The sequence below is a fragment of the Haemorhous mexicanus genome, chromosome 3 (genome assembly GCF_027477595.1).
Source record: "Haemorhous mexicanus isolate bHaeMex1 chromosome 3, bHaeMex1.pri, whole genome shotgun sequence".
Lineage (NCBI taxonomy): Eukaryota > Metazoa > Chordata > Aves > Passeriformes > Fringillidae > Haemorhous > Haemorhous mexicanus.
Window position 1 is genome coordinate 4,020,835 of NC_082343.1, and position 16,471 is coordinate 4,037,305.

Here is a 16,471-nt window from a genome sequence, read left to right on the forward strand (position 1 = left end):
CCATGAAATCCCAGTTAACAGGACTGCCTGTGTAAAGCAGCAATAGAAATGTGAAGGGATTTGGGCCTTTTTTTAAAGTGACTATCTGGTAAACCAGCAATAATTTTCTGGTGGGTTGGAATATTGTAAAGATCACTCAAGTAATAGAAAACAGAATAAAAACTTGGGTTTGTGTGCAGTTATAGTTCAGCACTGCAGTAATTTTTGCTGCCCTTTGGACATCTTCATGTATCTGAAAAGAATGAAAACTCACAGGACACATCTGAGCAGAGAGTCACTTTGGTTACACAGCTCTCTTCTAATACTATCCTTTAATTGATGTAATTTCAGCTCCTCTTGTTCAGGACACTGGAATTTTGAGGCTAGTAATATGCAAAATAGGAACTAAAAATGTGGTTAATAGAGAGCTTAGCCCAAAACTTTTTTGGGAGCATATTTCTCCTCCTGGGGAAGAAAACCTGCCTAATATTTCCTCTCCAACCAAACAAATAGCATGGGGTGATTAGACTAAACACCTTTCCCTCTCGCAATCACTCTGATTTATGGACTGTTTACATATCTTCTAAAAAGCAGCAAATATGACTTAGAATCCATTTTTTTATAACATGCATTCAGAAAGTTTTCCTCAGTCTGTGACATCAACAGCTCCTAAGTTACCCACAGGCATAGGTGGAGGCAAAATTTATTTATGTAGATTCCAGCCCAGCCCAAGAAAATTCTCTCCCTCTATGTCACAAAGGACTGGGAATCTCCAAATTCCACCTTTTTTTTTTTTTTCCCCATCCAGACTCTCCCAGATCATTATTTTCTGTATGTATAGCAAGTACCTGTGCTGGGGGTGAAGGCCCGGTCCTGTGAGGGGAGAACGGAGCCGTGAGGGAAGATGGCAGAGATGGAGCTGTGAGGGGAGAATGGGACTCATGAGGGAAAAATTGAGCTGTGAGGAGAAAGAGAGGAGCTATGAGGGGACAATGGGGCCATGAGGGGAGAGAGGGGGGAGTTGTGAGGGGAGATGGTGGAGACTCTCCCAGATCATTGTTTTCTGTACGTACCGCAAGTACCTGCGCTGGGGGTGAGGCCCGGTCCTGTGAGGGGAGAACGGAGGGAAGATGGCGGAGACCGGGCTGTGAGGGGAGAATGGGGAGTTGTGAGGGGAGAATGGGGTCGTGAGGGGAGAGAATTGTGAGGGGAGATGGCGGAGATGGAGCTGTGAGGGGAGAATGGGGTTCATGAGGGAAAAATTGAGCTGTGAGGAGAGAGAGGAGTTATGAGGGGAGAATGGAGCCATGAGGGAAGGTGTGAGGGGAGATGGCAGAGATGGGGCTGTGAGGGGAGAATGGGGCCATGAGGGAAAAACTGAGCTGTGAGGAAAGAGACAGAGAGAGAGAGAGAGAGAGGAGTTATGAGGGGAGAATAGCACTGTGAGGGGAGAGAGTTGTGAGGGGAGAATGTGGTTTGTGAGGGGAGAGAGAGGAGTTTTGAGGAGAAAGAGGGGAGCAAGAGGGGAGTTACGAGATAAACGAGGCCGTTGAGGGGAAAATGGGGCTGTGAGGGAAGATGGTGCGGTGAGGGGGGAGAGAGGAGAGCCGTGGGTTAAGATGGGAGCTGTGAGGGGAGATGAGGAGGGAAGGGCTCTGAGGGGCTGTGTGAGGAAGGTGCTGCTCCTGCCAGCTCTCACTGTCCCGGCTGCATCTTGTGAAAAGCCCACTGTAAACACCAGCTCCGGGGAGCTGAGGGGACAGAAACACCCCCTACAACCCCTGCCATGATCCCAGCAAGTGGATCCTGGGACACGGCAGGACCAAGCCCTGGGTATTTTCCTCAACCGGGCGAGCACATTTCCAACTGAGACCTCAGCATCAATGAATTAATCGAGATCCAAGATAAAACCTTGTCAGCATCAGCCTGGGCACTGATCACTGGCTGCCTCTTCTCTCCATTGTTCCTTTTTCCTGCTAAGGCAGGGGAAAAGTCAAGCTGGCTGTCACATGGAACTATTCTCTGAGAAAAGAGAAGGCAGCTTCAAAAGTGTCGAGGGAAGCAGCTGGGAAAGCTTCAAGTTGTCCATTTTTCATTTATTTGCATTTTTTTAACCAACTGCTCGTTTTTACACCTGAAAATGCCTCTGAAGTGCCTTTAGAGCAGCACATTCATTGCTCTCTGCTGGCACACACTTGCCTTCCCATCCAGCTCAGTTTTCCATCAGCACTCACAGAAACATTTTCCTGGACACAGTCAAGTTATTACTTAAGCACATATGGATTATGGATGCTCTGCATGGATATTACTGCACTTTGCATTCTGTCAGGGCACCAACACAACTTCTTCCCTGCCTCTTTGGCTTTGTCTGCCCGTGGCTACAAATGCAGATAAGCTGCTCCAAGACAGCCCACACGTGCTGGAATGGCACAGGAGGAAAATGAAACTTCCAGTTCACGTTTAGCAGCATAAAGAACACCCAAGCAATACATCCAACCCCCAAAATGCTCAGTGCAAAACTCTGAAATCTCTAGTGAGAAGCCAAAGAGATGCTGCAAAAGGGCCACAACAGGCTTAAAAATAAAAACCGAAAGGAAGCGTGAAAATCATGCCAGAAAAGAATTAAAAAAAAAAAACCAAACCCAAAACCCCAGAGTTTTAACATCAGAACATACAAGAATGCTTGTAAGGAAGGCTTTAAGTTGAGTTTCATAATTTGTTGTGATTGAAGAAAAGGCCTTATTCATGACTTCACTCATCCTGCACCTAATTGTATGCACATGTTGGGGCTCCAGCCTGAAGCAATGGGTTAATTTCCCAATTATTTCACAGGATTAGAACTACTTTTTTTTTTTTTCCCCAGGAAATGTAGTGTGACTGTGAAGCCCATCAAGACATGCTATTTCATAATTAATTCTAAATAAAAAGTGAATTCTCTCCCTTGTCTAAATAGTTTGCTTTGGCTCAGCTAGGAGCAGCAATTAGCAGGACAGCCTCCCTGAACATTTTTGATCTGCTACAGGGTTTCCTGCTGTGGATCAGAGGAACAAACCTGATTTCACACAATCCAAGGGGTTTATGTTGGCTGGATGTGCTGTAATTAAAATGATCTTTTTTTCCCCAAGGGCTTTGTTTATCTGCTTGTGCTTTCTCACAGAGAGGCATTCACGTAGCTAATTTGGCACTTCTGTTGATTTACACTTCTGCTCTTTACCAGCTCCCTTTGTAGCATTCACTGTTTGTAGTTTGGTGCAGAAACTGGGACCTGTTGTCACTGGTGTTATAGGTCTGGTTTATTAGCAGGAGTAGAGGAACAGTTCCCATGGAAACATTCCCATCTTTCATGGTATGCTCTTCCTGGGATTCTCAAGGTTGGGTAGGGTGGGCTCTGGGCCTTCCTAAATGGGAGCATGCAGCAGTCTGTGCAGACTTCCCCTTCAGCAGGGGGAGGAAAAAACTGTATTTTTAGACTGTGTATTTCCTCTCTTATGAAGCCTAATGCCTGTGAAAACAGAGCAGCCCCACACCATTGACTGATGTTCAGGTCGATCCCACCGCTCTGACAACAAACCAGATCCTCTGTGGAAAGGCCACCTCCAAACCCAAGAGAACATTTGCCTTTCACTCTGACCTTTACACTTAAGCTGTGAGTGAAGCTGTGGTTTAAGAGGGCTCAGCACACTGGCCTGAGCCAGGATGGCCCTCCCTGTGTCACAGCAGGCACTTCCCAAGCTCCTTGGAAAAGAACTCCAAACATGCCATCAAACCCCTCCTGCTCCACAGTGGAGGTGTTCAGGCCTGGGAACACCACTGCTCACAAGCCAGCCTGAGCCCCTGGCACTTACTAGAGTGATGAGAAAAATTGAAGTCACCTGTGAAAGGATTAAACCACCTTCTCCCTCCCTCAGTGTTTGCCACACACAGGTGAGCTCATTGCAAATTGATTGTCTCACCTAAATGCAGCACAGGATTCACCTGCAGCAGCCTGGATCCTGGCAGGGCAGGAACCCATCCCTATCCCCCTTCCCTTTGTACTCTTGCTTTCCAGAAGCTGGCAATGGGCTCCCAGTGTTATTGTTCCCTTTATTTTTTTTTAATCTGCAGCCTCACAAATTTTTTTTTTTATCTACTTCAACCTATACACAGTAGTGGGTGGGAAAAAAATCCAAAGAAACTTCAAACTTCAGGGCCACAGCTCTGCTTTGAAGAGATCATTATAACTAGTTTTTATTCAAGAGGAGAGTAATTATCATGTTCTAACAAACACATTAAATAATTCAGTATTATTATTTTGGCAGGTCTTTGTGAATCAGGTGTTTAGGAAGCAGCTTCAGACAGAAGTATGTGATGCAGTCTCTGGGGTCCTTCCCCACAACAAGCCAGTAGCATGAGGAGAGCCACTAATGCTTGGCCTAGGCTGGAGCTCCCCAGAGCCTGACTCCAGCAAAGCCCTCACATCAGTATCACAGGACTCTGTGCTTTTACTTATTTCCATCATCCCCATCAATATTTCTCAATTTTAGAATTACTCACACAGAACTGTCTGAGCTTTCACAGTTAAGAAAGATTCAAGTAAGGTTTCTGTCTCTGGTCTGTTTTCTTAAGCTTCTAAAACAGTCGTATTTTTATTTATGTAAGAGTATTCAAAAGTTCATTTTCCTTCACACTACCATCTCTGCATTGCTTGACTCCTACCAATCCCACATAGTCTTGCTAAGCCTTCCCCTCCTCTGACCTTCACGCACTGAAAATCTCAACCATGCCATGCTATTTCTGGGATTAAAAAAAGAAAAAAAACAACCACCAAACAGGAGGAGTCTGGAGCCACCAAGCAGGAGGGGAAGGAGCTGTTTCTTTAAGAAAAGAGTGAGTCCAAGCAGGATGATTTGCTCATTCCTCCTTTTGCAGTTCCCCTTCCCCCTGACTCCCAGTACTGCACACATCAGACCCGAGTTGCCAGCTCTGGCAAACACCACCTCCCAATCCTCTCCTGCACGTGCTAGAAAGTCCCACAGCCACAAATCAGCCCAGCAAAGCCCTGCTTGCTACTTGATGAATTAATGCAGAGCTGCTACCAAGTCAGCTGTTCTTACCTTGGATGACCAGTTTGGTGCTGGTTTGGGGACATTCATGGCTGCTTCACCTGAGCCTGGAAAACACAAGTGTGGAGACAGACAGAGATTTTGGCATTCCATACCCAGCAGCTGCATTTGCTGGCCCATTCTGCTCAAAATAAAAGACAGTCTCATCAAGACTTTTTTTCCACTTAAAAGTGGGGAGAAAAAGATGGCTGAGCCATTTTCTTCTGCATCAAAGTGGTGAGATCACTATAAAGAATTCACACCACGCTGGGACTTACTTCAAAAACATTTGGGGAAACAAACAAACCAGTGCCCTGGCATGGCTGGTATTTGTTGGGGAGGCAACACAGAGAGCCTGGGGGGCATGTGGTGTTTGAGAGGTTTGGGTAGCACAAAGGAGCACTGGGCCAGGCACTGTCCCCAGGCCACAGAGGCTGTTTGGGCTAGCTCTGCTCAAAACACTACAAAGGGCACTCTGGCTTCATGCCACGTTCATAAACATGTCCATCAACTGCAGCCTTTGGGGAGCAGGCTCGACTGAAACCAGTCACTTGCTGAAAACAAAGTGCCATTCTTTACCTTCTAACCCTTCAGCAAAGCAGCTTTCCTGCAGTACAGAAGGTAAAATCCACTCCATACATCCACTACACAAGTGCTATTTAAAATTCACTTGCACAATGAATTTATAGTTCATTCAGGCTCAGCTCAGATCCTGGGAAAGGCCCCATAATAACATCTTCAACCAAAGCAGAGTTCTGCTAAAAACAATTGCACAAAGGGTCCACGAGGCTTGGCATAGCTGCATTTCACTGAAAAAGGCTTAACACAGGGGCAGGGAGCAAGACAGAGGAGCTGAAGGTCCCCCAGTACTACAGCAATTTTTATTCATTAGCACAGAGGCATTTCATCAGGCTACAGACTCTCCCAAGAGCACTGACCCCCTTCTCCACACACTGCCCACTTTCTCCTCTTCGGAAGGTGCATTTTAAGGAGTTCCCATGGGATTTATTAGCTCAAAGATATTGATTGTACTAAGTATCTCCTTTCTCCAGAAAATTTATTGAAAGGTCTCTGCTCTGCACTAAGAGCCAGCCCTTTCCCCTGGCCACACAAGCAAATCCTGGGACAGGGATGTGGTGACACATGAGGCCACCAACATGCTATAGGACACTGCCAGCCCCACCAGCAACCCTTACCTGAACAAGAAGACTCCAGGAGCTCCACATACCTCTGTCCACACCTCAAGACTGCTCTGTGAGGAGGGCAGGAAGAAAGAAGCAGCACAGCTGTCCTGGGGCTGCAAACACAGCACAGCTGAGGACTGAACGAGTTGCACCTGGTCACAACCCCCTGCACAATTACCCACAGCTATTCCTTGTTGAATAGAAAACAGGGAAGAAACTTCACATTGCTGGGATTTTTTAAAGACACCTGGCAAGAAAATGAAGAAAAATGCCCAGCGTGCTGCTAATTTCTCAACCAAGCATTTTCAATGGCTCCTGCCTGTAAGCCCCAGCAGCTCAGAGCTTCAGTCAGTAAAGGAGAGCAAACAAAGGTGGGATTCTATAATTTATTACCATTGCTAAGATGAACACAATACTTGATACCCCATCGTATGCATAACTGTAAAAAAATAGTTTTAATACAGTATCAAAATTTACACAAGTGTAGTGTCAAAAGACCAGTGTCCCTCGCTTGGCCCCTGCACGTCCAGAGTGCAGGCACAAGTACAGGTGTTACAGCTGTTCATACATACAGAGATAGGAATACAACAATTGAAATTGAACTCTGCAAACAATATAGGGCAAAAAACAACCTGGGAAGAGAACAGATAGCTGGCTGGGCTGGGGGTTATAGCAGAAACCACGCAGGAGGGTGATGGCTCAAAACAGAAGGCTGGATTCTGCACTTCCAACTCAAGGAGAAGCAGTGGACGGGAGTTTTCCCAAGAAAGCAACGCTGGATCAGAGGCCTTACATGGAATGGTACCAAGTGAAAATAACAACAGAAACCAACAGAATTACTGCTGCAAATGAACACACTTTTTCTGAAGACAGATAGCAGATTTACATCATACTCCTATATAACAAAAGATTGTACAGCAACAGAGCTACATTTCACTGCAAATAGCCCACGGATACAGTCCAAGCTCAGAAAAACAGAGGTTCTGACTTTGGCTCAAATCTTAGTAACCAGGAACAAACCAGAAACCCAGGAATTGTTGCATTCCTATTTTTTTTTTAATTCATTTTTATTAGTCTTTTTGATACTCAGCTATGGTAAAAAGTTAAGCAACAGCATTCAGTCACAAGCCTGTTGCACATTCATACATGAAACTATCATTGCTTTAAGATATACACAAAATATCTATTGTTGTAATTCAATACACACAACTAGGATCATACACAGAGATAAAAATAAACTAAGCACATCTAGGGCGCCGTCTGGTCAAATCTCAGGCAATCTGAACAAGAGCTTTCTGCCTCATAATAATGAAAGGCATGCTCTGAGGATAATAAAACCTTTTTCTCTGAAAGAACGCTACAGTGGCAAGAAAAGCTTTTTTTTATAATGCAGTGCAATCTTTTAGATCCTTGTAGGCTCTTGTTAAACAAACCAGCATGTCTCTAAATTAAACAGTAGAAATTAGCATCCTGACAATTGGAATATAATTTCCAAAATAAATTCTAATGGAAATCCTGACTTGAAACCTGTAATAATGATGCCTAAGTATTCTGTTCATTAAAGGGCCGTTCATTAAACACCTTACACCTCTTCAGAAGATGTGCATCAAAGCGAATTGAAAAGAAAGCTATCTTGACTTTCACTTAGAAAGAAATTGTGGATCACTACAAGTACTGTAGTTATGCTACACTACCGGCTGGTTAGGACTTTATGGTCTTTTAGCACCTCCAAAGGCAGGTATTCTACCAAAGCAAAAAAATCACCTGGAAATTGCCTAAGCACCATTAACGGATCCTTTACAGACTGAAGTGTGAGTTACTAAGAAGCGACTTCCTCAAACCTGCGGAGACCAAAGGCACAGTTTATCAGTGTCTCTCCAGTCTGCTGAGAAACCTCTCTTAAATCCAGTGGAAAACTCGTTCAGACCTATCAGAGATTCACTGTAACTAACCAAAATAAAACTTATTTCGCGTAACGCCTGCAGAATCCCAAATATGTTTTGGTTAGGATGGCAATACCTCAGTGCTTCTACGGGTGGAGTGTTGCAGTGAGGGCGCAGAGCTTCGTTAGCTGGGCTATTGGAACAGCAGGATTGGGGGACACTGCCACACAGCTCCCTGCCAGACCCCTGTGCAGAATGTCCCCCCTTTCCAGCAGCGTCTTGCAGTGCAGACCCCCATGGTCAGCTGGGAATTGCGGCGGACACAGGCGGTGCTTCCCCTCTCCTGGGCAGTTCAGGCCGTGCTCTTCAGAGAGAGGATGTGCTCAGGGCCTCTTACATGGGTCCTTTGTACTGATTTCCTGCCAAGTGTTGTCTAATTCCAGGGCACGACCCTGCAGCATCTCCAAGTTTCCTCCACACAACCTAGAGGGAGGGATGGAAAGAGAGCTCGTTATTCCCAGCGAAGGAGCGCTGCTGTTCCTGTGGACATGCATCTGGAATGCCACAGCTCGGCACACACAGCATGCAGCACAGCTGGGACACAGGGCAGGGACACACAGCAGGAGCAGAGTCTGTCTCTCAAGGGACACAACATTGCTTCTGAACACAGAAAGCACATGCTGCCAGGTAAAAATGACTAAAACCAGGGACACATGAACTGGCACGTGCATCACTGGGATACTTTACACTCCACACACAAGACTGAGGGTGTTTGCAGACCTCAACAGAAACTCTGTCCAACAATTTCCCCAACACATCTCTTGAAGAATGGGATTCAGAAGCACAAAGATCCATCCAGAAGTGTCTAAACGTCTCCAGTTTAAAAACCACAGAGCAGTTCTCTACTTCCAAGGGTTTACTTGTTCTCTTAAAATCAGGCAAGGCATTAGAAGTGTTTACTCCACTAGCTCTTCCTTGGGGTCAGAGGAATTGTTCCTGCACTCACTGTGCTACACTCTGCTTAACACCCATGTTACAATGCTGGAATTAAAAAGGCAGGGAAGTGATACCCCCAACATTCAGGGAAGTATTTTATATTGATTTATAGAAAGGCTGATGGAATAGGAGCACAAGAACAGTAGCTTGTGTCATGCCCCCAGGCCTCTCAGAGACCACTAGAGACAAGAATGGTGATTCCTATCAATTGTATCACAATTTCAGATTATTCTTTTGTAACTGCTACTAAATCTCCCACTAATCTCCAGGACAACAGCAATATGACTGTCAAGAAAGGTAAAAGCTGTTTTCCACTGTCATCATTCATTATTTGTATTTTACCAGTGCCTAAAGTCCAGCAGTGTACAGACTCTGCATTAGCTGGCACTGAATAAAAACAAAGGAGCTGGATCCTGGGAAGCTGACATTCTGAAAAGGTAGTTCCTGTAGCTGATGAGCAAAGGCAGAACAAACCCAAGGTCCTACTGTGATTCTGTGCAAGAGATGGGAAAATAACCCAGTTTCTCTGAGCCTTAGCTGAAGAAAACCTGAGTGTAAGCATGAAAACCAGAAATATTCTAGACTGGAAGCAACATGGCTACAGTGCTAAAGCACAGGGCCGATGAAAGACAAGTCTTTAAAGGGAACTGTCTTCAATTCCAATGGTTGGGCATGACCCAAACCCTGCAAACTTGCCATATGACAAAATCATGCAGCAAGAAATCCCCAGTCACCATCATAAAAAACATGTGTGCTTTAGGAACGTTTGCCGTGCAGTGAAACACTGCAGTGGTGAGAGCATGAAAAATGGGGGTTCAGTGACACCTCCCAAACTGGGTGTGTGTGGCACAGCCAGGCTGGATCTGACTACTCTTTCCAACCTCTGGTTCCTGATTTTCCTAACTTGATACTAGCAAAGAGGAAGATCTCCTGGACAGCTTTTGTGAGAAGGCACATTGCACCTACCCACGACTTTCAACAGTTTTTCTTCTCAATAAATATTAAGACAATATTTACCATGCAGCTAATGCTGATACAGTAAGAACCCAGGGGGTGACTCTTCCCAAAGTCCCTTGTCCCAACTGAATGAGTGACCCCTGATTGCTAGGAAGGGACAAACCCATACAAGACAGCCCCTGTCCTCAGCCCAAGTGACAAATTTAGGTCAAAAGGTCACTCAAAATAATTCCAAATTTCAGCAGAAACCTCAGCTAAAGGACAGCTGTGAGGCTCATGATGCAGCCATGGAGATTCCTTTTCAGCTTACTTCCAACACAGCAGAGTGCCAGGATGCAGGAATGCTCCTGGAAGCCAGGCAGGAACCTGCACCCAACTGCAGGTGAGAGCCATTACATCTGCAGCAGCATTCCAGCCCTGTGGGACTCCATGAGCAGCAGGAAATACCCCAGAAATTCTCAGCTCCCTGAGCCCTCCTGCCCAGCTACACCCCTAATCCCAGCTGGGGTATCCCACCTTTCCTTGGCCTCCCTTCTCAAGTGAATTGCAAACAAAACTTCCCAGTAACCTGAGAAAAATCAGGAATAACACCCCTCCAGACATTCCTGTGCTTTGGAATTACCCCCATGTTCTCTAATACACCATGAAATGCCTCCAAACCTGCTGCCACTTGTGGCTACATTCTCAAAAGGCACTACAAGCTTATAAATGCAAAGCAAAACCATTCCCAAAAACCTCGTTGATGAGGAGGCACCAATTCCATTTGCACATCCTGAGGAGAGAATTCCCACCTCTGTGATCTTAATAAAATAGCAGCACTACCATACACCACCACAAAATTCCTACAGCATGAATTACACATCCATATTTGCATTTTGCAATATTTTGGTACCAGATTGCATTTTGGTACCAGTCAACACCACGCTTCAAAATTCTGGAGCTCAAAGTGAAACTTGTCATCGTTCCACTGTTTTCACAGGCAAAATGATGCCATGGCAAATGTTTCCTGTGAAACACCCACAGTGCATCAGGCTGCAGCTAAACACTGAGTTACAGCCTGGCAGGAACTGCAAGGAGAATGCAAAAGGAAAGAAACATTATAATTAGTTCATCACAAATCCCCTGTGCTTTTAACGTGGACTGGGTGGGTGTAAGAGAAGACAAAACCAGAAAGAAAATAACCAACTATTTAAAAAGTATAATAATATATCAATAGTCAAATCAGGCACAGATTATAAGAGTCAAAGGGAGCATTTCAATGCCAGCAGCAGAGCTTTGAATGGCTGGGGAACAAAGGGACAAGGTGGGATACAAGTATATATTTGAGATTTACACAAAGGAAGTGATAATGTCAAATTGAGCATTTTGGAAGTGGCATTACTTACATCACCAGAATTTTTATGGATTACTATTAAATATGTATAACTTACAAACTGGGGTTTTATCCATAAATTGTGAAGGAATACCACAGGCAGAAAAACACAAAAGGGCCATTGTTCAGGTGGGGAAACTGAGGCTGCCAGGCTTCATCACACTTGCCAAGTTATATTCTTATGAAGGATAAATTCAGGTCAGCTGAGTCACAGAGTACTTTATCCCATATATATTATAGCCATAGATTTTTCTGATCAATACTAACCCACATGTTAACACTACAGTGTTCCTAATGAAACAGTAATTGCATTACAGAAACAGTAATTGACTTAATTTCCATATAAAATCTTCAAGGCCGTACTGTCAGCATTTAAACAGAGATTACTCTGCATCTTCAGGTGCTTCCAGGCTCAATATGGAATGTAAAATTAAACACCTCAAACTTACCCTGCACATTTTCCCAGCTGTCTCAGTGCAAAGCAAGTCTATGTGGAGCACCACAGGCAATTTGGTCAGATACAAGTGGCCCAGGCATGGGGACACACACAGGACAACTTCTTCTTCCAGCAGGTCATGGGAGAGCCTTAGCCAACCAGCTGCATGCCAAAGTTCTGCTCCTGTTCCCCAATTCCTCCGAGAAGGAGAGTCCAGGCAATTGTTTAAATATTTTTCCATTTTTTTCAAAGCCAGGAAGACAACAGCAGTATTTATCAACTCTCTCCTCTGTTTTCTAATGGTAATGTCCCTTTAAAACACATTCCTGCTCTTTGGGTTTCTTGCTGTGCACAAGTGGTTGCACTAACAATGAGGTTTTATAACAGAGACTATTTCTTTGTTGCAGGAATTCCAAGTTGCCAAATTAGTACAGAAAAGCAGGCTCTTGGTGCTGGCTGGTTCTTCCTCCTGCACCTGATCCTGCAGAGTGTGCATTCCCCAGAAAGGAGGGACCAAAACCAGATGTCCACCCTGGGAAACAGCAGGGTCTGCTCCCTGACTGGGGATGGGGAAGTCGGGCAGTCTGTGAGCTGACAGCTCACTCTCCATTTGGACACAACACTTCATTTATATCAATTGCTGCAGTACCTCCTGGTGAACTTAAAGCTCAGCTTTCACATCATATTGAACTAAACTCTGTGTATTTCTTATCAATCCATTTCAGCAAGCAAAGCATCAGCTGTTGCTCCAATATTTCACTTACACAGACCAGCTGTTATTACAGGTTGTCAAAAGCACCTTGTTAAATGCTCTCTTCAGGGAAGAGCCTTTGCCAAGGGGGATTTTAAGAGAACTACAAAAGGCTTTTTTCCATAATGACACATGATCTCTCGACAATATTACCCAGCATAGCTTTATTTTCTAGGCAGCAGCAGGTGAAATACATGGAAGATGCAGAGAGGACCAGCACTGTGAACCAGGCACTCCTCGGGAGCTGGGAACGTTTTCCAAGGGTGAGAACGGTGCCCTCCCGGGCAGAGTGCTGCTGGCAGGGACGTGCCAGTGAGGGCACCAGCAGAGGGGCTGGGGTTAGGCTGCTGCCTCTCCCCTCGGGATGCCAGCAGAACAGGCGGGGTGGCTGCAGGGCAGCGCTGCTGTGCCCGGGGCTGTGTTACAGGAAGGGACCTGATTGCTGTCATTTGTGCTCGTTCACTTGCAGAAACCCATTTCCTCAGGCTCCACCAAGGTGAAGAAAACATCACCCGGCCCGAGGGGCACAATCACCCTGTGCAGGAACTTGGATGTCCAGGTAAGTCAACAGCACTGCTGAGCTCAAAACCAGGGCAAATGTCTGCAGAAGTCCCTTCCAGAAAGAGGACAAACCTCCCCATCCAAGTATGTCCCTGCATCATCTGCATAGGTGGGGAATGCCACCCAATTAATCTAAGGCAGGTTAGAAATGAGTGAAGCACAGGAGAGAAGAGGTGCCCAAAGCCCCAGACAACCACGACTGAGCCAGCACTGGGAGAGAGGAACACACAGTCCTCACTCTGCTCAGCTCTCCCTCAGTTTTATTCCCCTCCAGATGAACACAGACACCACTGGTGCCTGTGCTGCAGTGGGACAGTAAACTCAGCCACTGGTCTCATCCCACAAACTTTGGACATCTTTAATACTTTCTAAGTTTCTTTAATTACAACAGTTCTACTGCTGAGAGAAGGGAGAACTTGAAACTTTACCCCTCTGATTACTTGTGCCAACTGCTGTGTATCAATGCCACATAGGCCTTTGCAATCCAGCCCTGACTTCAGGGTAAAACACATCTGTTCCCAAGGGAGTTTCAACACTGACCTTGGGATCGTGGTCTTTGCTATTTTTATCACAAATATACTGTGTGCCTTGGCTTTATCTCTGCATTAAAGTCTTTCTCCCTGCACAGGTTACAGGAATCCCTTGTATTCCACTGGAGCACAAACATGAAACAATGAAAGACTGTCTTATTCAGCAAAACACCACTTCCAGCCTCAAAGAAAAACTACAAATGTAACATGGAGAGCGGCTACAGCTGGAATCAACATGGCTGAGAGGGCTGGACCCTGCCCAGGAAACACACAGTCCACAGATGTGATGAGTGACAAACAAAAACAACCCCACTCATGACAGTAACATCCCGGTGGTGCCCACGGGGATGTTGCCAGGACAATACACACGTGTTGAGGGACAGACAGGACGTTTTGCATGGACTGTACCAGAGGAGCAGCGTTACCTTCAGAGCATTTACCACTGAGTCAGACTGCTGAGAGGCTGAGCCATGTCCAGTGACGTTGGCTGGCTCGTTTGCAGAGCAGTGACTCCCCTCCGCCCCTCCTGGCATCCTAATGGCATCCTTCGCAAAAAATTAAACACTCTTTAATACACAAAAGCCTTGGTCACTGATTAAAACAGATGTCAGTCATTTATTGCTCTTTTGCAAAAGGCTGAGAAGTGCTGAAGGTGTGTGTTACTCCAAAGCCCCCCTCTTTCCATGCCACAGTAACCAAGGGCCATTGAGGCAGTGTGGGTGGCACTGCTCAGTGTCACCCAAAAGCTGCGGCCCTGGAAAATCAGGACATAGTAACAGAATTTCTTCTGTGTGTACATCGCCTCACAGAAGTGCTACAAAGTTTAGAGAGATAATTTCAACTTCAGTGTAAGGTTTTTAGAAGGTCTAATTTTATCTCTGTGATTCTGGAGGTTGTTCCCCCAACAGAACTCGTATTTTGGAACGCTGCTGAGGGGTTTGCAACACGAGCTGACCAGGGAAGGAGTCAGGAGCTCCAGGCTGCCAGCTCCCTCCTTCCCTGCCTCCAGCTCCTCCAGGCAAGGCCCCCTTGGCCTGAGAGATGTCAACTTGTCCCCAGCAGTGACAACCTCGGAGGCTTTATCCTCCCAGTGGAACCTGGAAGGGCTCTTCAGGACAATGCTAAAAAAAAAATGCAAGCTACCTAAGCTCTTGCAGCCCAGTCAGCTCCAACTTTGCAGGATGTAAAGCATCTCCTGGAGAGAGGTAACCTGAGCAAGCAGGCAGCTCTGGAGGAGTGCTAAAAATACCCCTGCTGCATCCGTGGGCAGCAGTGGGAGCGCTGCAGCCGCAGGGCCCGCCCCAGCCCCGCTCCCGAGCTGCTCCCAGCCCGCCCTGCTCCTCCCTTTCATTCCTCACACAGAACTTTGGGGTTAAAAAAAAAAAAAAAAATAGAAATACAAAGAAGCAAAACGTTTCAAAGACTGAGGGATGGAAATTTCCTCCCTTAAAGAGTAACAAACACCATAGGAAACATTAAGAAATAATGTAGCAGTAATTCCTGCTGGAATGTGTGGGAAATGCGTTTCTGAAGGGAAAATAATGACAGTGGAAAGAGCCTCTGATGAGGATCGGTGCCCCCTGTGCAGTCATTTGCCCTGCTGAGCAAGCACAGAGCACAGGGCAGAGCTTTTGGGGGGTCTGTCTCTAATCTAAACAGTAGGAAAAGATGAAGGTGGGTGTGGGAGCAAAAGGGCACAGAGCAAAGACACGAGGCTGAACAGATCCAGTCTGCCTGAAAATCCATTGGAAAGTAACCCAGCCCAAAGCAAGTTCCTAATGCTCTTGGGATATGCTAAGGTCACTGTAACCAACAGTGCAGGCTCAGAGCAGTACCAAGGGGCAGAGAGAACCCTCCCAGCCACCCAACACATCAACTCCAGCCCCACAGTCATCTGGACTGGACCTTACATATTTTCTAAAAAACCCGAAAAAAATTAAATATCCTTAAAAACCACCAACCCCCAGAATGCTGCATGTGCTAAAGCCATAGAAAAGGTACGTTAAGCCTGAATCTGAAACCTCATTTCATAGACAAACTTGTCCTCCTGCCAAGCACAGGATCCATGTCATCCCTTAGAGTGGGCACTAATGGAGCTCAGAACCAGGCTGACAGCAGCAGCACACACTCAGGGCTGTGCAGGGCAGCATCCTGAAACCCTGCCCAGCAAGGACAGGAGCAGCTTGCTGTGAGGCACAGAGGGGTTTTAGGACTTACTTTGCTTTGGGAAGGATTTATAGATCTGTAAGTGACTGGGCAGACTTAATGCTGTACTTTGAGAAAGGAAATGAAAGTGGAAGGAAAAGGGGTAATAAAGCAGATTGTAACAAGTCTGGGTTGGGATAAATTCAGTCTGTCAGCTTTGGGGCTTTTACCAGTAAAAGTATTCTGTTTCTTTACTGACTCCAGAGGCAGCAAAGATTTTGGTCAGTTTTGAATGAAAATAGAAGCATTGCCATTAAAATGCAGAGAATATGAGTACAGAACCCAAAGCTCCTGCAAGTGGTGCTGCTCTCAGAGTTCAAGGCTTCCTCCAGGCAGTTGTGTTCCACAGCCTCTTCCCTGCCATATGTAGCACATTTTTGTCTCCTTTCATGAGAGAGAGAAACTTGTGAACACAATGCTTCAAGCAGCCAGCACATATTGGTAGGAGGCTGAAAATTACTATTTCCCCTGTGGACATCCTTCTCCTTCCTCCCTCTGTCCTTGATAAGAGACATAAGTTTTCTTTAAGAAGTAAG

The 16,471-nt window shown here is 45.8% G+C and overlaps 1 protein-coding gene across 3 annotated transcripts in view; it reads right to left on the bottom strand.

Moving 5' to 3' along the window:
- Positions 1-6,616: 6,616 nt before the first annotated feature.
- The window catches only part of CCDC85A (coiled-coil domain containing 85A), a 69,317-nt gene continuing 59,462 nt past the window's right edge, over positions 6,617-16,471 (bottom strand). For 2 of the 3 annotated variants that reach the window (XM_059840540.1, XM_059840539.1), the window contains one exon: positions 6,617-8,610. In XM_059840540.1, the coding sequence (XP_059696523.1) occupies positions 8,561-8,610 (50 nt within the window). In that variant the 3' untranslated portion in view covers positions 6,617-8,560. Of the gene's footprint in view, positions 8,611-14,155; positions 14,276-16,471 lie in introns of all 3 variants that reach the window. The other variant, XM_059840538.1, reaches the window with a different exon arrangement.